Here is a 25,998-nt window from a genome sequence, read left to right on the forward strand (position 1 = left end):
AGGGCACAAAAAAATTATTGTGTGCATGTAAAAGTCTGTATTTAAAAAAAAAAAAATATATATATATATATATATATATATATATATATATATATGTTGTCACTTTGATAAAATCAATTAAGAAATCTCTGAAAAAAGAAAAATATTTACAGGTGACTGTACTATATACTAAATATAAAGCTGAACAAAATGTTCTGTGAACCATTTATGTTTATAGTTTGTAATATTTTGAAATGGAAAATGGGTAGGAACCCTGTGGTTAGTTCGAAAAGATAGAGTAGGGCAAAAAAATCTCATTTTCTCCTAAACTTTAAAATCGTCCAAAATCGTTGTTTTACCATTTTTGTAAAGGCTGTTTGACTTTCTTTGCATGTTCTCTGTGTAAACACTGGGTCGGTACTTCTGCCTACGCCACGTGTGACCTTTCCAACATCATTATGTAATGCATGAGGTCGAGTGACAAGAATGACAAGCATTTGTGGTTAAAAAGTATAGAATTTTTTTTTTTTTTTTTTTTTTTTAGAAAATGACGATCGTTTCCCTAGATAAGACCCTTATTCCTCGACTTTGAACCTGCATTAAAACTGCAATTTGGACCAGTTGGATCTCATTTAAGTCCACTATATGGAGAAAAATCCTGGAATGTTTTCCTTAAAAACCTTAATTTCTTTAAAAAATGGCATTTCCTCTGTTTAATCTTTAAATGTCTTTTCACATAATATACTAATTGTCAGTTTTCTTTGTCTTGTAGGATCTGCATAGTCCAGTTCCGTTATGCGGGCAGGCGAAACATCAGTCGGTATGCTTGATAGGGACTCAACAATGACAACATGTTTCCCTTTTAAAAATTAACCACATTTAGATCACTCATATTTACATGAACCACAACTGCGCCGTGCTGTCTGCTATCGTTTCATCAAAGCCAAATCCTTATATTTCGTTGGCCCGTGTTTTCAAATGAGCAGTGGTATGAAAATTAGCATTGCTATGACAATACGTCTTTATTGTGTGTGTTGTTTAGAAGCCAGGAACCCTGGGTGTCGAAACTCTTCTCATCTGACAGGAAGTCTCAGACCATGCCGGTGCTGCGAGGTCGAGCAAGCCTAATGCAAGCGAAGCTGCAGCAGTTCAGCACTATGGACACCTCATTAACCCTGAACATGGGTAATTGGTGCACTCATGTTATTTTATTCCCTATCACACTGTGAGAAATTGCATTGTGCTACAAGTTTTTTTATGGCTTTTCTGATACTATAATGATATATTATTTTATATTGCGAAACAAAACAAAATGTAACATACTTAGTGTTGGGTAAGTTACTATAAAAAACTAATAAATAAACTAATTACATCTTCAACAGTGTAATTAGATTACTGTACAAATTATACTCTTCAAAAAGTATTTAATTACTAATTCCTTTCTAAATCTCATATAAACCTCGACAAGTTAATACAAGGATAGACATGAAACTAGGGATGCACTGAAATGAAAATTCTTGGCCGAAACCGGAAGCCAATTACCGAACACGGTTTTCCGTGTTTTTTCCCCCATTGCATAAATCAAATAGCCAAAATGTGCTTTTTACAGTTTTGTCTTGCTTTTCAAAAAAAAAAATCAATTACAAAATTTTAAATATTTACTTAACACTGAACATGTTTAACAATCTAGTAGACATAGCCTACCAATAAAGCACAATGTGTCTTAAAATTAACAAGTTAGTAAAATAATATTCTTTGGCCATTTTTAAGACCCCCTTCTTGAATCATGCATGTGTTTTTAATGTACAAATAAATGCAGCCCTGCTGAGCAAAGACGAATGTTATTATAAATGTATTAATAGAGTTGTTGTAATGATTATTATCATTATTATTATTTTTTTTTTTTCAAATTTTATTTTACAGAACAACAGTAAAATTACAATGTTAACATGTATGAATGTTGACTTTTATTTAGGCGGAAACCGGCAAGAAGACCTCAGTACTACTTTTTGCTAACAAAAAAAATATATTTAGTTGAAATAGAAATCTTTTGCGAAGATTATAAATGTTTCTAAATTTCTAAATGTTTCTAATGTATCCTTGTTGAATAAAAGTATATATATATATATATATACTACTGGCACCAAACCTTTGAACTAGTGTAACTAGCAAGTTAATTTAGGAGAAAGTATATTAACATAAAACAATACACACCACATCTTAATTTTTTGGTCATTGCTTGGACTGTAATTCATTTGTTTTCTTGAATCTGGAACTATAACTATGAAATGAACAAAAAACATTTCTAGAAACCTTTTGAGTAAAGCCTGATGTTTTCTCTTAGCACTGTAACATTATTGTCTAATTGTATAATCTTGTATTTCAGCTGGAGGTCCCACAGAAGCAGAGATAAACCATCAGTCTTTGCTCGAGGGGAATATGTCGACAGAGGCCTGCCTTACCGTGCTAGACGTCCTCTCACTATTCACTCAGAGCTTCAAGGTAATCACCAACACTTAACCTCTTAAACTCTGCGGAAGTCATATATCACAAGAAAGCTCTCATTCTCAAGAATCTGACCATATAAATCATTTTATTGTGTGACAAACACAGATCGAATAATCTTCAATTGAATCGCGATGTCAGAATATAATAAAAAGTGTTTCAAAATTGTTTCAAAATGTTGCTGCTTCATTTACATGACCTTCCTCATATAGTATCAGCCCATAAATGATCTCATTTGAAAGTTTAGAGTCTCCTCTTTACTAGGAATACCATAACTTCTAGTTTTATGATTCATAAAGTAGTAAAATTATGCTTAGAATTTATGTTGTTCCAAACACAAATTTCCGCCTAACGATTGTGAAGAATTCTTACAAAGAATGTGTTTTTCTTATATTTTTCTCAAAACAGACAAGTCATATATCACAAGAAAGCTCTCTTTCTCAAGATTCTGACCATATAAATCATTTTATTGTGTGACAAACAGAGATCAAATAATCTTCAATCGAATCGCGATGTCAGAATATTACCTCAAGAGTAAAATGACATATTCTATAACTTTCCTCCATATTCTACTGCTCCAGTTAGCCGCAAATAGCCACAAACTAAACAAAAAGCCATTTTATCTTTTAGATTAGGATCTCTTCTTTCAAACGAGACCATTCTCACGTTTCTGCGTTGCTTCATTGCTGAGAAATCCGTTGTTTTGCCAGACGCGCTTTTTCCTCCACTTGCGCTTTTATGTGTGTGCGCTCTGAGCCGCTCAAGCAGCTGCGTGTGTGTCTGCGGCCGCACTCAGAGCGTCTCAGTAGATCAGATTACACTCTCCGGCCGCCCGCTGTGCTGAACACAGCTGTGAACGATGACACAGACGCATATCCAGCGCGTAGAAGAAGAAGTGTCATGGAGAGGTTCCGGGTCACACAAGATGCTTCGACGGTTCGGGGAATTGTGGGATATGTAGTTTTTGGACTCTTTGAGTGTAGATATAACGTCTCAGAGGAATATAGCGGTCGCCATTATCCAAAATAGACGCTAAATGAATAAATAACGGGCCGTTTCCATGGAGAGCAGAGGATCCGCGGCTCATAAGCGCGTCTATAAGTATTGCAGCGCTTCTATTCAGGTTTGTTTTATTCCTATAATTACTTTGAAACGTAAAGGACACCAAAACAATCTGCTAAGCTATGTATTGAGTGTATATTGAATGTTGACAATAAAGTACAGTAGGTGTTTCAGTAAATACACAGGCAAACATAAAAATGAAACATAATTCAGTCAATAATCATGAAAAGTGCTATGGTACATAGTAAAATAGTATTCTAAGGGGTAATATGCTTTATAAAACCTGTTTTTGCTAAGAAACAGAAGTATACTTTTAGGGGGAAAAAAGTGGGGAAATGGGGGTAAAAGGGGCAATGTGACTCCCTTTGGTTATAATTCAATAACTTTCAATTAGAAACTGTTATATGAAAAAATCTTTTTTCTGGTATATCCTGAGACCTAGTGGAATCAAACAAAACAATTTGCAAAGAACTGAGACACCTAAATCCTGAGTTATAGACTTTCAAAAAAAAACTTTTGAAAAAAAAATCAAAAAGCGCCTATGTTTTTTTTGTTTTTATTGTAATATTTGAAATCTATATAATGTTATTTATAAAGAATTACACTGATATTATGTAGTTTAAAAGGTTTTCTATACAATGAAACCATTTTTTTTAATTTCCTCCATTGTATGTGTATAGGGGAACCATTTGAATTTAGGTAGGCCAAATGCAGGCGGAAATCCCCCAAATAGCCGCAGAGCTTAAGGGGTTAAAAAAAGGAAGTAAACTGTGGTTATTCTTATTCTAGTTTTTAATGAAGTGAAGGCTTTATTACTAGTGGGATAAGTTGATTCTTCCATAAACTGATTATGTAATTAATTGGATCCTGACAGAATCAACTGCTGGACAGTGATGGTCACAATGCTCTGATGACAAAGATCTTCGACACCTACCTCACTTTATTGAAAGTCGGACAATCAGAATCAGCAATCAAACACATCTTTGCCTCTCTGCGAGCCTTTATCATCAAGGTAAGATGTGTATTTCTTTTACAAACTTTAAAGGAGTGGTTCACTCAGAAAATAAAAATGTACTAGGGATGTAACGGTATTATTAATATTGTGATATCGCGATAGCAAAACTGTCTCGATGTTATCGTGGTCACATCATGATATAAAACGAGAAGTCTTTCTGGGAAACAGTATAGTTTTTAAAATATATTTAAAAATCTTATTCTAACATAAAAAGTCTTTGTGTTTTGCGCCATTATGCTTTGACACAGTATCTGTCAACACCGAAAGCGCAATATGGCTTAAAGGGATGGTTCGGAGTAGAATTGACTTCATTGCTATGCACTCCGAAGCCCATCTAAATACCCCATCCAAAGTTTTTTTTACCTTAGTCGAACATTTATGGAGATATTAGAGTTTTTCGAATTGCTTGTTACAGGAGTGAATGGTACATGTGATGTATCTCGTAAATTGCACCACTAAACGTGCAAGTAATCTTACCAAACTTGTACAGTAGTGTAAATAGGTTATGTACTCACAAAATGCTGCATCGGAACATTTGTAAGTCCACCATGAGTGTTTTAAAAACACGTTTTACCCGAGAACTACTAGTCTCAGAAACTACAAGTCGACGTCACTTCCCTGGTTTGAAAAAAGCACGTAAAAGTCCTCCTACTACATCTGTGTGCATGTCAACTTGTAGGAGGACTTTTACGTGCTTTTTTCAAACCAGGGAAGTGACGTCGACGTGTCGCCATTTGTAGTTTTTGAGACTAATAGGGATCGGCTAAAACGTGTTTTTAAAACACTCATGGTGGACTTACAAATGTTCCGATGCAGCGTTTTGTGAGTACATAACCTATTTACACTACTGTACAAGTTTGGTAAGATTACTTGCACGTTTAGTGGTGCAATTTACGAGATACATCACATGTACCATTCACTCCTGTAACAAGCAATTCGAAAAACTCTAATATCTCCATAAATGTTTGACTAAGGTAAAAAAAACTTCGGATGGGGTATTTACATGGGCTTCGGAGTGCATAGCAATGAAGTCAATTCTACTCCGAACCATCCCTTTAATCCCTTCAGTAAGTCTGTTTTCGTTGCGTGTTTCAAAGCGAAGTCTGGTGTTTTCCGCACCTCAGAACAGCTCCGTTTACAGTGAATGAATGCAGTGAACTCATTTATTGCATGTGCTGTGAGTTAAGCACAAGTGTGGAAACGCTGCTTAATAACCACCAGTTACAGTATGCTTTATTTTCGCGGCAGATGATTACAGCATTTCATTAGATTTGTAGTAAGACGCGTTTTGGAGTTTTCCAAAATAAATAAGAAAATAAAAGCTCTACTGCCATTTCCATCAAAATAAAAGCTTAAAAGTGCAGTATGAATGGCTGACAGCTAGCGGTTTAAATGGGTAATGTTACTGCAGTCCAAATTCAAAATATCTCTTTCAAGCGTAGAAATCAAGAAAGAAGTATTGTAAGTTCCCTACTGTAGTGTAAAGCAAAAATAATGTACCTATGAAATACTCATTTTCATTTAATTTGTAGTGCAGTTGTTTTCCAATATATGGCTATTACTGTCATTGTAGTTATTAATATGATTATATTCTAATTTGTTTGGTTTCCTAAAACACTAGTGTGAATGCCATTTAGACTGAGACAGTATATCATAAATAAAAAGAGGCTTGAGTCACCTTTAAAGTTCAGGTACAAGTCAAATCACTGACTTAAGTTTTCTTTTTAAAACTTTAAAATGTACAAAATTTTCATTTTTTTCAATTCTTCATTTGTCTTTTTTCTAAATATCGCAATAAATATCATATCGCGGACTTCGTATTACAATATTATTGTACCATGAGATTTTGATATCGTTACATCTCTATAATTTACTCAACCTTGTGTTGTTCCCAACCTATATGCAAATGCAAAAGGTGCATTTGTTATTGATTTTTTGTTTTTGTTTTACATTTTTAGCAAGTTCAGAACAAAGGATAATGAGTAATTAATGAGAATTGTTTATGTTTTGGGTAAACAATAGTTTTAAAGACTCACCACAGTCTTCAAATGCAACAGCATAAGATGTTTTCATGATGTTCCAGAATTTTCTACTTGAACATTAATGTGTTTGTGTCTCAATCTATATGTTTCAGTTCCAGGTTCCTCTTTTTAAGGGCCGTGTAACTCTGTGTGGCTCGCTGTGTTATGAAGTCTTGAAGTGCTGTATGTCTAAACTAAGTGTCCTACGTGGGGAAGCGTCTGCTCTTCTTTACTTGCTCATGAAAAACAATTTTGAGTACAGCAAGAGGAAAAGCTTCCTGCGCATGCACTTACAGGTATATAAGTACACTTTCTTGGCAACTGTACAAGCATCTCCATTTGATTAGCCCCTTTCACCTTACTGAACTTGCTCTTGTAACATGCAAATGTTATAAAAATGTTGGCGCTTGCCAATTCCGATGACAAATCTAACCTTTTTTTTCCTTGTTAATGTTGGACATTATGAATCCTCTCCCTAGTGTGTCAGCACACGTCTTGGCCCCACATTTTAATTTTTCCTTGTCAGCAGTCAACTATTGCGCAGTACTTTACGGTAAAAGATCATTTGGATGTGTGGGAGGTATTTTGTGTAACATGGAGGAGTACCATAACCTAATGTCTAAAAATATGGGTGGTTAGTACATGGTTGCATGTTTGAAGACCACAAGGTGTGATTAATGAGACTGGACTACTGAGTTCATAAATAAGATGCTTAAATTGGTGTTACAAGTTCATAACACATTACTGTTTTGACGCAAAAACTTTACCAACATTGTAAGTGCAAATTATAATTTGCATGCTTTTAAGAAATTATCAAATAATAGATCAAATGGGATCAACTTAATGTTTTATTGTTTATCTCTTTCAAGCATAGAAATCAGGAAAGAAGTATTGTAATTTCCCTACTGTAGTGTTAAGCAAAAATAGTATACCTATAAAATATTATTTTCATTTATTTTGCAGTGCAATAGTCTTACAGTATATGGCTATTACTGTCATTGTTGTTATTGTTATTATTACTTAGACTGAGACAGTATACAACAAAAAAAAACGAGGAATAAGTGTCCTTTAAATTTCAGTTAGATTGGTTCATTAGATAGAAGAATTTAACTTTAAAATGTACAAAATGTTCATTTTTTTAATTTTTTCTCTTTTTTTTTACAATATTGCAATACATATCGTATTGTGGACTTCATTTTGCAATATTATCGTACCGTGAGATTCTGATATTGTTACATCCCAACAATTTACTCAATTTCGTGTTGTTCCAAACCCATATGCAAATGCAAAAAGTGCATTTGTTACCAACATTGAAAGTGCAAATTATAATATGCATGTTTTTACAAAATATCAAATAATAGATTAAATATGATCAACTTAATGTTTCACGTTTTATTGTTTCAGTGTTCTGAAATGATTAAAATTACACTAAGAGACTACAAATGCTGCATTTATTTGATTAAAAATACACTGAAACAGTAATATTGTGAAATACGGTTACAGTTTAAAATTTATGTTTTGAATTTAAATATATTCTAATATGTAATGTATTCCTGTAATGTAAAAGCTGAATTTTCAGCATCATTACTCCAGTCTTTAGTGTCACATGATCCTTCAGAAATCTTTTTAAATCTTCTCTTTAATGAAGAGCAGTTATTTGAAGTAGAAATCTTTTAAAAGATTATAAATGCCCTTACAGTAACTTTTGATCAAAATAAAGCATCCTTGCTGAATAAAATATTAATTTCTTTAAAAAAAAAATACTAACCTAAAACTTTTAGTTTTTTGAGTAACTTTAGATGTCAAAATAAACTCCTCTGTACCACATCTAAATGATTCCTGCTAAAGCACACAATACTAATATGATTATGAATATAAAACCTGCAGTAAAACTAATATGACTAATATCATTTGACAGTATCTGTAAGGCGTTACATGTTTGTAATAAAGATATGACTGTCAGATGATTCTCTTGATGTGTTTTTTTTAATTATTATTTGCAACAACAACAAAACAATCAGCTCTTCGTGTGTTAAACATACCATGGAGAACTTATGCGTGATCGCATGATTAAGTCAAGTATGTCTGGAATCAGCTAGTTAGAATCTGAGGGCAGTAAATAGAAATGTCAAATGGCCTGCAGCTCTACAATGCTTTTAACGAGTGTTTTCACACCTTATGAAAAGTCATAAACCTGAAGTATTAAGATTTTTTAAATGTTTTTGAAAGAAGTCTTTCTTGCTTATCAGGGTTGCTTTTATTTAATTAAAAAATACAGTAAAAAGAGTAATATTGTGAAATAAGTTTTCTGTTGTAACTAATTTAAAAGTATTTTTTTCCAAATTTAAGTCACATGATTCTTAAAAAAAATGTATATATATATTTTTTTGTAGAAACTAGGGGTCGACTGACGTTTTTTTTTTTTTTTTTGGGCCGATAGAGATACCGATTATTACAGATCAAGTAGACCAATAACCAATATTTTGCACCAATATATATATACACAAACCAACAGCAGAGAGCTGTTAAAACAGCTGTTCCCAATGAATCAGGGTAATTAGGATGCTTTAGAACAGCTTGGACTATTTGGAATGGTATAGAACTTTGGATTTTCCCATAGACTGTGACAGTTTGCCAAGGGTATGAATAAATTTGGACATGATGTAAATAAAAGCTGAGAAATATTTTTTTCCCACAATGATGCCTATTGTACATCGTTTCCGGTCAAAAAACAAAAAACAAAAACTTGCTGGTGGAATAAAAGTAACTTTAAGTCAAAATTTGTCAGGGGTATGAATAATTTCGGGCTTGACTGTGTGTATATATATATATCTGGTGGAAAAATTCTAATCAATGTCAAAATTAAAAATAACAAGGGCTCTGACAAAAAACAATACTGATAATTATAAAAATGCTTAATATCGACACAGATAATCGCTCGACTCCTAGTGGAAACCGTGATGTTTTTTTTTTATAACAGCGTTTATTAGAAATATGTATTTTTGTAAAAAATTGGCCAATTTAAATATCCTAGTTGGATTAAAAAAATTAGAAATAAATAAATACATAAAAAAGCCCCAAACGTTTGCATGGTAGTTCACAGGATCTAACACTAACACTGTTTAAATTCATCATGATGTTCGTGTTTGTGCGTGCTGACTTGCGTGCAAGCTGATGTTTTGTAATTTTAGGTAGACAGTCTGACCAAGGTGTCTTAATGTCTTTGACTGTGCTCTTATCAAAAGCGTAAAAAACATTTGCACAGGGTGCGTAATCATGTGATACAGTCTACATGGTGTAATAAAAGCTCATGGTGCCAGTGAGACTGGTCAAGCCACATTCACTAGTTGTTTGAACTTGAGTTGAATACCGCTCTCACACGTCTTAAGGCATCTGCATCATTTCTACTCAATGCAAAACTAAAAACTTTAGTTTTTTGTTTTATAACACACATTTCAATCACCCTCATAAATAAAAACAAATTCTCATTTGTTAGTATTTTGTGCATTCATACCGAATTCACAATGTTTTTAGACCTATCTGTGAAACTGTAGTTTTTTTGTTGCATTTTCACTTCATGAAACATAATGTACTGTACGGGGGCGTTCCTTTAGCTATTATGGAGGCAGTTTAGGCCTTGAGGGCTTTTAGTACTGTAAATGAACTCTTGTTTTTACTTATTCACTTTTAGTTTGTTTACTTATGATGTGCGCTGTATTGGAAATGAACCAAAATGCATAACAAGTCTTCCTTTTTAAGTTAAAAATGGTGTCATGTAAACACCCCCTAAAGCATTACGAAAAAACCATGAACATATAATGTCATTTCCACCACATCTCACACAATATTTTGTTTTTAGTAGTATCCTGTGATTGAATTTACATTTTAAGACATCTGTGAAATAAAATGGCTGTCTTGCCAAGGCAAATTTCATAGCTGGCAGTTATGTCTCTACACACAATTAAATTCTATTTTCATACTAGTCGCATTATTTTACATGATACATTTGCATACTTTTCAGCTTAATGTACAATAAAAATACTATGTTTAAGTTAGATTTGTCTTGATTTTTTTTCTTTACTCTTTTCTTACACTCATTTCTCAAATCTCAAGCATGACCTTCTCTGACAATGTTATCTTCCTTTTAACAACTTTTTGTTCTGTTCTTGTCTGACCCAAGAATGTCTGTGGAATGTTGCATTGATATTTTGTCATTGTTTCGTCTCTGACCATTAGATCATCATCGCTGTGAGCCAGCTTATCGCTGATGTGGCGCTAACCGGCAGTTCACGTTTCCAGGAGTCACTTTCCATCATCAACAACTTTGCCAACAGTGATAAACTCATGAAGGTGCAGTAAAAAATGCAAGCTCATTAATTATTTTTGTTAAGGGGTTGTTCACACAGGCAACCATTTGTACTCTTTCAAAGCCATTAAAAATATATATAATTTATTAATACATGTAAGACAAAACACATTTGCGGAATCAAGAACATCAGAGACCTGATGTATAAACCTTGCAATGCATTTATCTGAATTTATGACAAATAAAAGTCATAAATATGTGCAAGCCACGTACCGTGCATACATGCTCTTTTACTGGTGGGACTGAAGAGATGAAGTGAACAGAATGCTCAGTGCACTTATTACACAACTATTTACTGTATGAATAATCACAGAATGAAATATTGTTTTGTGAAGAAACTGTTTTGAAATCTTACCTGTTTATTATCTTATAATCAATTACAGTGTACAAAACAGTTGTTCAACACTTCAACAAAATTCTTAGTTTCAATACCGCCATCCTTGAGTTTAATTTTCCAGTAAATAAAGTTAAGGTTTATTTTTATAACACCTTAAAAGCACCATGAGTGCCAACCAAAGCACATATTAAGCACATATGAAAAAAGACATTACATATTATTTAGCAAGCCTGTAACCACTTAAATCTATGATTACAAACAGCATTGGCAAATCCAGGTAATTTACCATAGAAATATGTTTTTTAATGCTTATGACTGATGCGGTCCAATTTTCATAAAACTTTGCATGTTTGTTTAGAATCACCTGTCTATGGAAGTCAGTTATCTCACAATTCTGACTTTTTTTCTCAGAATTGTGAGATATAAACTAGAAATAAAGTCAGAATTGCGTGATCTAAACTTGCAATTCTGAGAAATAAAGTAGCAATTATGTGATATAAACTTGCAATTGGTAGTTATAAAGTCAGAATTCCAAGATATAAACTTGCCATGCTGAGAAATTAAGTTCAGCAATTCTGTGAACATATCAGTCTTTTTTTTCTCTTCAGAACTGGACTTTATATCTCACAATTCTGAGAAAAAAAAGTCAGAATTGCGATATACTAACTGGCAATTGCTAGATAAAAGTCTTAGAATTACAGAAGATATACAAGATACAAAGTCGCAGTTGTGAGAAAAAAAAATTATTAATGTAAGATATTAACATAAAATTGCGAGTTATAAAGTCAAAATTTACTAGATATAAAGTCAGAATTGTGGGATATAAACTCACAATTGCAAGAAATAAAGTCAGAATTGCTAGATATAAACTTGCAATTCTGACTTTATTTCTTGCAATTGTGAGTTTATATCCCACAATTCTGACTTTATATCTAGTAAATTTTGACTTTATAACTCGCAATTTTATGTTAATATCTTACAGTTCTGAGAAAATAGTTTTTTTTATTCAGTGGCAGAAACCATGTGCTCACCAGGTTTCATGAAGTTTTTTGAGTTTTCATTTAGGCTTTATTAGCTTTTGGGTAGATTTGGGCAGGCCCCTTTTCTAAACGACTCAGCTTCCGAAAGGGTACATTTTAACATTTTTTTGATAATTATTGACAAAGAGAGTCCAGAGAATTGTACTGCAGTGCTTTTTCCCAGACTGAGCGAAAAACCTAGGACTAGTTTGGAAAAGTGCGTTTTTTCTCAGTCATTTAACAAATGATTTGATTAACAGCAGTGGTTCAGAATGAGGAGGTCTATTGTATGATATGAATATTGTGTGGAAAACTGTGAAACCGTGCAATCCCTTGAAAAAAGTGGTATCACCCCCCATTGGCCGATTTCTTTCAAATTTCTCACAGACCTTTAGAGCCGTGAGTCATAGTTTTATTCAGATCGACTCCGTTAACCATATCTAACAGGTGCTCAAACTTCATTGGCCAACGGCGGTCATGTTTTTTGGGATGTGCAAATATCCTTTTAGACACTCGTGGCATATTGATCCTTGCATACCAATTTTCATGTCGATAGGACATTGCGTAGTTACAACCGTTTTTATGTTTTTCCCTCTTAGCGCCGTGACTTTTTTCATGTCACCTCAGATTCAGCCCTTAAATATGTGTTCTGAGTAGGCAAAGATATCTCATTTTATTGAAAAGTTATAGCCGTTTTAGTAAAAGCGACCCTGCCGCTTTCAAGCATTTTAGCGTCCCTTTGCGATGGTGCAAAATACTTGAAAGATTCATAAAGGATTTCAACAACATAAGACACTTGAGCCTGTGACAAACGGTTTAGGAATTATGAGCAATTTCGTACTTTTGATGGCTTTAGCGCCTTGTCAGGCCGATTGGGGCGAGCCTTGGTGACGTTATAGATGGTGTAAGTACTACCATCCCTCCAAGTTTCAAGTCTCTACGACTGACGATTTGGTCTGCACAATCAGTTTTATGTGGAGATTGCTGATCCTTAGCCATTCGAACAGTTACAATAGGGTCAAAGAGAAAAGAAAAAAGACTGAATGGTCTTGAGAAACAAAGTTCAGCTTTGTTAAAAGCATACAATACAGTCTATATGGCATTACACGTGAGTCATGGTGGCGAAAAGATTTGCATAGTCCAGAAATTTAAAAATAGTACAGAGGAATGTGACATGCGAACAGACGTAACACCTACAGTAATAATCAGTGTGCCGAAATGTATTTTTGCTTCTCTTAAAACATTTTAATAGTAAAACCTGATGTATATGTCTTCCTAGACCACAACGTTTCCATCTGAAGTGAAGGGTCTGACAATGAGAATTCGGACGGTTTTGATGGCCACTGCTCAGATGCGTGAGCACGAAAAAGACCCAGAAATGCTGCTTGACCTTCAGTACAGTCTGGCCCGATCGTACGCCAGCACTCCAGAGCTCAGGCGGACATGGCTGGACAGCATGGCACGAGCACACAGCAAGAATGGAGACTTTTCTGAGGTATGTTATTTTGTGCACGCGATGCAGTGTTGTTTTGAAGGTAAAAGTGAGTTGGAACGGCTCCATGTCAACTTGTTTTGGCTTCAGCATATTTTACATGGATGAAATGAGATGCTCTGTCATGTCATGATGCCTGTAGGCTAGTTTTAAGCCCAACCTCACCCTGAAGCTGTAAGTAAACACTCAATGTCATCCTACTACACGCAGGTTGCAGATCATATCAGCTGCTTTACGGTGGAAATTTCAGAGGAAACACGCAATGTTTGTGCTTCAGATGTTTATCGTAATGTCATTGTTTCATTCCGTTTTCAATTTTTTTACCAATACATTTGCATCAGTTCACCAAAACTATGAGTTTTCAGCACACAATACAGCAACATTGCTTTTTCTGGATAATCTTTAATGGCGCAAGTCCATGTATTGTGCATTTCTTTTGCAAATTTAGGTCTGTTTTTCATGTGAAGATCATTGAACTTTGCATGTGTAATCTATTTAAGAAATATATGATATGATAATATAAATATACACTACCAATCAAGTTTTTGAACAGTAAGATTTTTAATGTTTTTGCCTGCATTTATTTGATCCAAAGTACAGCAAAAACACATTTTTAAACATTTTTACAATTTAAAATTACTGTTTTCTATTTAAATATATTTAAAAATGTAATTTATATGATGTAAAGCTGATTTTTTTAGCATCACTACTACTGTTACAGCAGTTTTCAACATCATAATAATGAACGAATCAGAATATTAGAATGACTTCTGAAGGATCATGAGACACTGAAGACTGGAGTAATGATGCTAAAACTTCAGCTTTGAACACAGGATTTTAAAATATATTCAAATAGAAAACTTTTTTCAAATAGTATTTTTGCTGTACTTTGGATCAAATAAATGCAGGCTTGGTGAGCAGAAGACTTCTTTAAAAAAAACTAAAAACTTTTGACTGCTAGTGTATTAAATACCAATTATGATATATTAAATGCCAGTTCCTTTTAAACCGTCACCTTCTATTTTTGATGTAAACATCTCTAATTGATTAAAGATGCATAAAAAAAAACTTTTCATTTGACGTTTCACTTTTATAGAAAGCATTCAAAAATGCTAATTTACTTAAAAGTTTAAAGTTTTTCTAACATTCATTTAACCAACTTTAGTTCTATGGATAGGCCGAAACGTACAAAGGGACAATATATTTTCTCATACTTTTATTATTTATTGGGGTTAATGCATCATGTTTAGACTCTTTTGATAATGTGACTCTAGACCACAAAACCAGTCATAAGTCGCATGGGTGTATTTGTAGCAACAGCCAAAAATACATTGTATGGGTCAAAATTTTAAATTTTTCTTTTATGCCAAAAATCGTGATCCATGAAGATATTTTGTAAATTTCCTACCATAAATATATCCAAACTTAATTTTTGATTAGTAATATATTATGCTAAGAGCTTCATTTGGACTCTAAAGGCAATCATTTGAACTTTAAAGGCTCAAATTTTCTCAATATTTAGTTTTTTTACACCCTCGGATTCCAAATTTTCAAGTAGTTGTATCTCAGCCAAAAGTAAGAGCCTACTGTAGATTCATTACATAAATGACAGTAAGGGTCAGATCTAAACTTCATTTTGTATAGAACACTGGGAGTGATATTGGCCCTATGGATACATTTATAATGTATCATCTGAAGTGTATTTAATCAGCTTTCTGAATGTATAAAAATTGACCCTTATGACTGGTTTTGTGGTCCAGGGTCACAAATGTTTTATTTGAAACCTTTCCTCATTTTTGTTTTGGACCACCTGTTTGGGGATTTCTGGTGCATTGCATTAGTCGGTTATATTTTATGGCCATAGCAAATGGCAAGCAATCCTCTGGAAACCACCTCCAGGTTTAGGTTGTCCTTTAAACAATCTTCGTATTAGCACCTGTCACGGCCTTTGCCTGACTGAACTTCGGTTAAACCTCAATCATTTAACAACAGTTTACAAGAGACTTTCATTCCTGTTTAACATTTTCTGTTTATGTGATTTATGAATGATTTAATAATTTAGTTTAATCCGTTCCATACTCTTCGGATATGTTTAGGTTAGCAGCAGTGTTTGATTCGTCATGTAAATATATATCCCTCACAGAATGAAAAACAGGAACCAAATTGGAGTAAAGGTCACTTCCTTGCCAGCGATGTCTAATATTTCTATTTTTATCGCATACAGGGAATACATCCAACAATGGAAAAGATTACATCTGTAGTTCCTTGTGCTACGGATGCCCTAAAACATATAAACAGGGATTAATCAAGAAATAGTTCACCCAAAAATGTAAACTTGCTGAATATTTTCCCAACCTCAGGCCGTCCGAGATGCAGATGAGTTTGTTTCTTCATCAGAACAGATTTGGAGAAATTTAGCATTACATCACTTGCTCACCAATGGATCCTCTGCAGTGAATGGGTGCCGTCGGAATAAGAGTTATCCACAAAAGTAATCCACACAACCCATTGATTAATGTCTTGTTAATGAAAAGCTTTTGTAGGTTTTGTAAGAAGCAAACGTCATAAGACACATTTATGGACTGGAGGCACACTTTCACTGCTTTTCTTACTTAGATTTTTTTGTCCTGTTTCCAGCCAAAATATCTAAAAATTCTTAAATCAAGAAGTATTTTCTAGACAAGTAAACATTATTTTCTTGTTTTCAGAAAAAAAAACAAGTCAAAATTAAGTGAGTTTTTGCTTAGAACAAGCAAAATAATCTGTAAAAACATCAAAAATCTTATATCAAACAGAAAACAAGGTCATTTCTCTTACCCTTTTTGCAGATTATTTTGCTTGTTTGTTTTTTGAAAACGACAATAATTTTACTTGTCTAGAAAATCCTTCTTGATTTAAGAATTTTTAGATATTTTGGCTGAAATATAAGTATGAAAAGCATTTTATGCAGTGTTGGACTCACATTCTGATGGCACCCATTCACTCCAGAGGATCCATTGGTGAGCAAGTGATGCTAAATTCCTCCAAATCTGTTCTGATCAAGAAACAAACTCATCTACATCTTGGATGGCCTGAGTGTGAGCACATTTTCAGCATATGTTCATTTTTGAGTGGACCTTTAAATCAGTTGACATCGATGAGCTCAAGTTAAGTTCATTCTGTATGAGATTTGTTTTCTTAGTTGAGTGAACCTTATTTTCTCTGCTATTGTGTTTTCACAGGCTGCTATGTGTAATGTTCATGTTGCTGCGTTGGTGGCAGAGTATTTGCACAGGAAAAGTAAGTTTACTAAGGTTTCTGTACTTTCAAGAAAGGGTTCATGCTCATTCATTTGGATCAAAGACATTCTTTCTTAGATTACGTGTCCTAAAAATCAGCCGTAACTGTAATTTACACTGATTGCACTGAAATTAGAATCAGAAAGCATGTCTGACCTCATAGTACAATGATACTTTAATTCTTGCTTAATTTTTCTTTATAAATGAACGACACGAAAACAATAAATACCTGTGGCTCGTGTAATTTCCCTCATTTCCCCATGCAAATAAGGCTCCTGCTCATAACAAGCACTTTACTATCCTAGTCATAAATTGTGGTGCACCATGCAAATGGCTATGCAAAGTCTCAAACAATGTGTCTCAAGTATTGTGGATCGCATTTCAAACCCATTTTTATTTTAAATAAAGCATGCTTTAACAGAAAATATCTATAAAAAAAACAAAAACATTAAAAAGCAAACAGATTTTGTTAACTACTAGCAGTTTAGAGGTTCGTGCCACCCTATATTTCTACAATGTAAAACTAAAAGGATTTCGCAGGTCCCACAAATTTACATAACTAGAAACCAGAGATAAAAATGGTGTTGTGTAAAAGACTGCTGTATGTTTCTCAGAAGTCATGTGTTGGTAACAGTAATGCAGTTGTTTTGTAATCCTAATCATCAACTTTTCATGAGTAATCTTTAATAATGCAATAGCTTTTGTACTGTGGCCCCAAACTGTATTTAGACACTTCTTTGATGTATTTTTTTTAAAGAGGCATGGCACAAACACACTTTTCAAGGAAAACAATTCACAATTTTATTAGGTTCTAATCTTTTACTTATCTTGTCTTAAAGGATAGTTCACCTAAAAATGAAAATTCTGTCATTAATTACTCAACCTCATTTTATTCCAAACCCATAAGAGCTTTATTCATCTTCAGAAAGTCAAATGGACTATTTTAACAATGTTCTTTCTGGGCCATGAACTTGGTAGTTGCGTTGCTGTCTATGCAGGGTCAGAAAGCTCTCGGATTTCATCAAAAATATCTTAATTTGTGTTTCAAAGATCAACAAAGGTCTTACTGGTTTGAAACGACATGAGGGTGAGTAATTAATGACAGAATTCATTTACGGGTGAACTATCACTTTAATATGGTGGCATATATTCTTATTGTTTCAGAGCTATTCCCAAGTGGGCTGGCAGCTTTTAAGAAAATCACCCAGAATATTGATGAAGAAGGAGCTATGAAAGAAGACGCAGGGATGCAAGATGTGTACTACACTGAGGTAAACAACACTGACAGATCAAACGCCATAAAAGGCCGCATCAGGAATATGTTTGACGAACAAGTCAAAAGATACATTTGTAACTTAAGTTGTATTTGTGTGACAGGACGTCCTGGTTGAGCAGTTGGAGGTTTGTGTTGAAAGTCTATGGAAAGCTGAGAGGTTTGAGCTCATAACACACATTGCAAGACTCATCATTCCCGTTTACGAGAAACGCCACGAGTTTGAAGTAAGAAATGTGCTTTTTTTTTTCCTTTGGCAATTGTTAGTTGCCCAATTTTTCTCTTTCACAATGCTGTGACTATATGACTGTGGCCCCTGTGGTTTTTTTACTGACTAAGGCCCCTTACTCAATAACTCAACTCTTAGAAAGCACAAGCACACTCTGACCTGGCGTGAAATGTATTAAGTAGCTCAGTCAGATGTTTATATGGGTGGCAAGGGCATTATTAGTTATTATGAACGCAGCCTTGATCTGTTTCACTTCTCAGTTACTGTACTCAGATACTTCTCAATTACTGTGGACAAATTCTGAGTATTAATTATGAATGAAGTATTACAAAATCCCCTACCTAACAGGGAACGTTCTCACAACTTTCATTAATGTTTTTTCAAAGGTATTTAAAGGTTAGGACAGAACATTCTAAGAATAATGTTTATAGGATGTTCTAATAATGTTATTCATGATTGATATACAATCTCATAACATTAAGAGAAAACATTCTTATAACAACATTCTTGGAATGTTCTTTTGATGTTATTTGTACACAATTGAGGTTCTTATAATGGTAAGAAAAAACGGTCTTAGAATAGGGACCCTATTAACCTGCACCTGCAGTGTCTCACCTTGTTTTTAGTTATAGTTTTAGTTAAAAAATTTATGTTTTTTAGCTTTTAGTATGAATTTGTTAGCCTTAAGGATATCTGTAACCTAGTGTGATCCAAAACAATGACAAAATTCACATTTAGAAAATATAACCTGCGGCAAAATGAATCAATGATTTTGATGACATCACCCAGGACTTCATTTTCTTACCAAACTTTTTGTCCAATCAAATGCTCTCTAGAATCCAAAGTGTCCCGCCCCCTACACTATAAATAGATGCTGAAACTGTGGCTGAAATCAGTCACTTGTTCACAGAGTTAGTGTTTTCTGTATGGTGAACGGCACATAGTGCACTATGTAGGGAATAGTGAACAGTTCAGACAGTGTACATTTCCAAATGCGGCTTCATCGAGTTCAGCGGCTCTGGCCCAAGCTGTGATATAAATGAAACGCAATTGGCTATTGGCTATTTAAAAAAAGGAGGCGGGGCTGTTTTTTAATGCCCCGCCCTGTTTTCCTGCTTCATTTGAAATTACATCAACACATAGAATAACACTGCTTTTAAAGGGGTCCTATTATGCTCTTTTACAAAGTCTTTATTTTGTTTTGGCGGTGCACTAGAACTTGCTCCCATGCTTGATGGTTCGAAAAATTTATTATTTTTCACATGGTTACATTACATTTCACATAATTTACATTATTACAATAGCTTTCTCCCCAGGCTGGCACAAATGGCTCAATTAGTTCCGGGTTTAATGAAGGTCCGCCTTTCGAAAAACAAAATGTGTTGTTATTGGTTAGCAGTCCCACTGTGTTGCGATTTCGAACAGCTTATACAGCGCTTAAGTACTGCCACGCCTCTTCCCAAAGTAGCAAGTTCCGTGTACATTTGCGCAACGTAGATTAAAGTGATTCTTACGTTTTAAATATGGATATTTTTCTTACAAAAACACATCGGATTGCTAAAGGAGGCTTTTACTGACCCCTCCGGAGTCTTGTGAGGCACTTTTTATTATGGATCGACTTGTTTTGGACTGATGGAGAGAAACACTTGTCTATGTCGTTCAGTCTATGCTGTTCTAAAGCTTGGGAGTGCCATGATAATTTTTTAAATAACTCCGATTACATTCGTCTGAAAGAAGGAAGTCGTATACACCTAGGAAGCATGGAGGGTGAGTAAATCATACGTTACAGTAGTGTTGGTCCAATCGTCAGCCTGCGAGATCGCCGATACATGATATTATCATTATTGCGCTAATTTATTTAATTATTTACATGCCCAAAACCAGTTCCAGCATGAGGCTAGTGAAGCTATCTACACTGTATGATGAATAAATCTGTTACCACACACTGTACACGTCTACAGCGCGGCAACCAATAATCATCACTCTAGTCAATGCTTGTGTTTACATCAGCCGCGGATCCACATGTGTTTCGACCCTCTATACTGCACACGTCAACGGCGACCGGAGCAGTTTGCGAACACTTTAATCAATGCTTGCGTTTATGAGAGCCGCCCTGCGGCTCGCTGAAGCATCCCAGAAACGGATGTCCATGCTACATTCTTTTGCCATCAAGTGATCAAGCACAACCAAAAGAAATGTTTGAGCATACACGGAAAAACACAATATTCTTTATTAATTTTAACCAGTTTAAAAAATCGATGCGTTTCAGACACAACTTTCTTCTTACTTTAATAGTTTGTGTGAGGTGGTTACTATGGTTTTATTTTAATGACAAATGTCCAGAGTGCATTATTGTAATGCAAGGGCGCATCAAAATGCACAAGCACAAATCTCTTCTCTCGCAGGTAGATTCTCTTCACTCTTACACAAAACAGACATGCTTCCTCTCGCTTACATGTGCGTGCTCAAAAAATATAAATAAGTTCATATGACAATGGATGTAAATTAGTATTTGCATAGCATAACAGTAGTACATATATCTGTCTCACATGTGTCCCGCAAAATCACATTTTGTCCCACAGCTGATCTATTGCCAGGTGGTCACCCTATTTGCCCAATGAACGACCATAACAGGCTAGCAACCACAGAACACCACAGCAACCTCAGAGCGCTTGCTGACATAAACCACACATGTTGTAAATGTAAAAATCCTTCTGTGAAGTGATTGCGAGACATCATCCTCTGCCTTCTATAGCCACTGTTTGAAAGCCATTTATAAACACATTCTTCTACATGGAAACTTTCCTACAGTAGCAGGGCTATCGTGAGAAGTTTGACCCTTCTTTTGTTTAAACTGTTTCCATCAACAGACACACATCCAAACCCATAAACTTTGAGTTATTTCATTCCACTACATAACAGAAAGGTGTGTGACATTTATTGCATTGCTTATGGTATTTCTTTAAAGTAAACACTGTTAAACTTTTGATCATGTTAGAGTAGCGTATATTATGCTAACGTGCGCATTTGCCTTGTACAAATAAATTAACGACTTGTTAGTCATTATTTAAACTGGTTTTAATTATTTACATTTTGTATTTAATTAGATTTCATTTGTTCCATTTGATTTTCCATATACATTTTTAACAACACCCATAAATTATGTATGAATATAGTGTTATTATAATATTGATACTTTGTTGACATTTTTTCCAACTAATTTCCATACTATTGTCTCTGGATGTTTGAGCAAATGGCCCCACAGTGTCAGACAGGAAGATTTATCTAGGAATATGTCATGCATGTTTTTTTTAGCCTAAGCCAATTTACTCTACAATATTTAAGAGTCAGTTCTGAAGAAAACTGACTTTAGAATATGTACTTTTACTAACAGTGACATCCTTATTAAAGTTAGGCATACTTATTTAAGTGTACACACTTAAAAGTTGACATACAGTTGCAGATTTGGTTAGTGGTTCGTTCACTTTTCACATCCGACCTGTCATGTCCTGCTCTTGTTCTTTATTTAGCTCTTTTTTAAGCCGATAAATGTGCTAATAAAAGTAAATCAGTTAAAGTTTTTATGTTGCACTTTTCACAATTCATAATAAACAGATGAAATTTCTGTCATTAATTTCTCACCCTAATGTTTGAGCTTTCTGACCCTCCATAGACAGTATAGGTCCTACCACAGTCAAGGTCTAGAAAGGTAGTAAGGACATCATTAAAATAGTCCATGTGACAGCAGTGGTTTAACCTTAGTGTTTTAAAACTCTAAATACTTTGTGCGCAAAGAAATTTAAAATAATGACTTTATTTAACAATTTCTATATTTCACATTTTACAGCCCAGATCTAAAATCATCAGTGCACGAAAATGACATGTTAGCAGTTCTAACATCTCACACACTCCCTCACATAACGGCTGGTTCTCTCTTTCTCCTGTAGAAGCTGAGGCGATTGTATGACACTCTGCAGCGAGCTTATGCGAAGATATTAGAGGTGATGCACTCTGGGAAACGTCTGCTGGGCACTTACTTTAGAATCGCCTTTTATGGACAGGTGGGTCCAAACGATAACATACCACAAGATTCTACATGCACAGCTTTGACTTGTTTTTGTTGCTACCACTTCCCAAAATTACTTCTCTGTGTAAACCATTGATATGATGTAAAATATCTCATGTGTAACTGATATTGTGAACATCAGACTTCAGTTTCTAGACATTGTCTTTTATAAATGGATGGCTAAAATATGTTTTGAGAAGATAAAAAGTCAAGCATATTTTTACACTGCTGTTTAAACGTTCGGGGTAGGGGGGAAATTTTCAAGGTTTTTGAAAGGCGGCTGCATTTATTTGATCAAAAATACAGTAAAAACCGTAATATTGTGAAATGTTATTACAATTTGAAATAACTTTTATTTCTGTGTATTTTCTTTTTATTTATTCCTGTAATGGCAGATCAGTTCAGCAATTTCCAGAAATCATTCTAATATTCTGATCAGATGCTCATTCTTGAGCAGTGTTGAAAACAGTTAATATTTGCTTAATAAATGCTTGTTTTTGGGACCTCAGGGCTTCTTTGAAGAAGAGGATGGAAAAGAATACATCTACAAAGAGCCAAAGCTCACAGGTCTGCCGGAAATTTCCCATCGCCTCATAAGCCTCTACGGAGAAAAGTTTGGAGCAGAGAATGTCAAAATCATCCAAGACTCCAACAAAGTAAGAAGTCACAATGTTTCTGTTCAACTGTGCAGCTTCCTGTATTTTGCTGAAATGACCATGAAGAGCTGCTCATCTGAGTCATCTTCCAGGAAACGCTTATTTATGTTAAGAACAAACAAACGTCCAGCTTGCAGTCTTTGCATATTTTTGCGTATTTAACATTTCGAAACAGATCATATGTGACCCTGGAACACAAAACCAGTCATAAGGTTCCATTTTTGGAAATTGAGATTTATACATCATCTGAATAGCTCTCCATTGATGTATGGTGTGTTAGGATATGGCAATATTTGGCTGACATACAGCCATTTGAAAATCTGGAATCTGAGGGTGCAACAAAATCTAAATATTGAGAAAATTGCCATTTAAAGTTGTCCAGATGAAGTTCTTAGCAATGCATAGTATTATTCAAAAATTATGTTTTGATATATTTTCGGTAGGAAATTTACAAAATATCTTGATGGAACATGATCTTTACCTAATATCCTAATCATTTTTGGCATAAAAGAAAAATCTATAATTTTGACCCATACTATGTATTTTTTGGCTATTGCTACAAATATACCTGGTTTTGTGGTCCAGGGTAGCACATTAATATATATATATATATATATATATATATATATATATATATATATATATATATATATATTTATAAAATGTCCCATTTTCGTAGTAAAATCTACTCTAACATCTCACTTTCTTTGAATAAAAGAATCCATGCACAACTTGCTTGTCTTCCCTACAGGTTAACCAGAAAGATCTAGACCCGAAGTTTGCCTACATTCAGGTGACGTTTGTCAAGCCTTACTTTGAGGAGAAAGAACTGGCGGAGAGGAAGACAGACTTTGAGAAGTGCCACAACATCCAGCGTTTTGTCTTCGAGACTCCATTCACACTAGCGGGGAAGAAACAAGGAGGGGTTGAGGAACAGTGCAAGCGACGAACGATACTTACCAGTAAGTATGCAGACAGCAGGAGATCTCAGTACATCATATTTTAAGATTTAAACCATTTTGGTAACTTGTAACTCAACTCGGCATTGTGTATGTGTCCACTTCACCTGTTAGTGCTTAAAGGAAAAGTTCACCCAAAAATGAAACTTTCTGAAATTGTACTTATTCTCAGACTAGACAAGATGTAGATGAGTTTGTTTCGTAATGGGAACACATTTGGAGAAATGTAGCATTGCATCACTTGCTCAACAATGGATCATTTGCAGTGAAGGGGTGCAGTCAGAATGAGATTCCAAACAGCTGATATAAACAGTACTGTAATCCACATGACTGCAGTTCATCAAATAAAAAGTCTTTTGAAGTGAAAAGCTGCAAGTGTGTAAGAAACAAATTTATCATTAAGCCATTTTTAACTTCTGGACAAAATATGTCCATATTTTATACAAAAACACTACCTAAAAATACACTGCAAAAATGCTTTTCTTGTTTCAAGCCAAAACATCCAAAAAAAAAAAAAATCTAAATTAAGAAGGATTTTCTGGACAAGTATAAATTATTGTCTTGTTTTCAGAAAAAGAAGTTCAAATTTAATTGAAACAAACCAAACAATCTGCCAATGGGGTAAGAAAAATAATCTAGTTTTCTGCTTGAAATAAGATTTTTCTTACCCCATTGGCAGATTATTTTGCTTGTTTTAGGCAAAAACTCCTTTGCTGGAAACAAGACAAAACATCTAAGTAAGAAAAGGTTTTTGAGCAGTTAGATGTTTAATCTTTTAATCAAAAGAAGCCTCTTTTGCTCAAAAAGCCTGCATTTATTTGATACAAAGTACACCAAAAACAGTAAAGTTTGGAATATTTTTACTATTTAAAATAACTGTTTTCTATTTGAATATTTTAAAATGTAATTTATTCCTGTGATTGTACATTTTAGCATCATTCCTTGAGTCACATGATCCTTCAGAAATCATTCTAATATTTTGAATTGCTGCTCAAAAAACATGTATTATTATTATTATTATTATTATTATTATTATTATTATGTTGAAAACAGCTGAGTAGAATTTTCTTCAGGTTTTTTTGAAAATAGAAAGTTCAGAAAAACAGCATTTATCTTTTGTAACATAATACATTTCTTTAGCATCAGTTTTGATCAATTTAAGGCATCCTTGCTAATTAAAAGTATCAATTTCTATCATTTCAAATTATATAGACTCCCAAGCTTTTAAATGGTATAGTGCAGGGTTCCCCAAATCTTACCCTGGAGGTCCAATGCGCTGCAGAGTTTAGCTCCAACCCTGATCACACTCACCTACCTGTTATTCTCTAATGATCCTGAAGACCTTGATTAGCATGCTCAGGTGTGTTTGATTAGGGTAAAAGCTAAACTCTGCAGGAAAATGGATCTCGAGGTCCAGATTTGATGATCCCTGGTATAGTGTATAATGTTACAAAAGCCTTTTATTTCAGATAAATGCTGATCTTTGGATCTTTCTATTCATCAAAGAATCCTGAAAAAATGCACTGTTTTAAATATTGATAATAATAATAATAATAATAATAATATTAATATATGTTTATTGAAGAGCAAATCAGCATATTAGAACGATTTCTGAAGTATCATGTGACACTGAAGACTGGAGTAATGATGCTAAAAATTCAGCTTTGATCACATGAATAAATTACATTTTAAAATATATTCAAAAATAGTAATAGTAAAAATATTTCAGAAATTTACTGCT

The 25,998-nt window shown here is 34.2% G+C and overlaps 1 protein-coding gene across 1 annotated transcript in view; it reads left to right on the plus strand.

Moving 5' to 3' along the window:
* dock11 (dedicator of cytokinesis 11) overlaps positions 1 to 25,998 on the plus strand; it is a 97,481-nt gene that overhangs the window by 57,632 nt on the left and 13,851 nt on the right. Inside the window, exons 37-49 of the mRNA XM_073836362.1 lie at positions 752 to 799; positions 1,022 to 1,164; positions 2,366 to 2,481; positions 4,421 to 4,558; positions 6,696 to 6,878; positions 10,819 to 10,932; positions 13,584 to 13,799; positions 17,018 to 17,075; positions 18,239 to 18,345; positions 18,452 to 18,574; positions 22,524 to 22,637; positions 23,152 to 23,298; positions 24,050 to 24,260. Of these exons, the coding sequence (XP_073692463.1) occupies positions 752 to 799; positions 1,022 to 1,164; positions 2,366 to 2,481; positions 4,421 to 4,558; positions 6,696 to 6,878; positions 10,819 to 10,932; positions 13,584 to 13,799; positions 17,018 to 17,075; positions 18,239 to 18,345; positions 18,452 to 18,574; positions 22,524 to 22,637; positions 23,152 to 23,298; positions 24,050 to 24,260 (1,718 nt within the window). The remainder of the gene's footprint in view (positions 1 to 751; positions 800 to 1,021; positions 1,165 to 2,365; positions 2,482 to 4,420; positions 4,559 to 6,695; positions 6,879 to 10,818; positions 10,933 to 13,583; positions 13,800 to 17,017; positions 17,076 to 18,238; positions 18,346 to 18,451; positions 18,575 to 22,523; positions 22,638 to 23,151; positions 23,299 to 24,049; positions 24,261 to 25,998) is intronic.

This window comes from Garra rufa, chromosome 3 (genome assembly GCF_049309525.1).
Source record: "Garra rufa chromosome 3, GarRuf1.0, whole genome shotgun sequence".
NCBI lineage: Eukaryota > Metazoa > Chordata > Actinopteri > Cypriniformes > Cyprinidae > Garra > Garra rufa.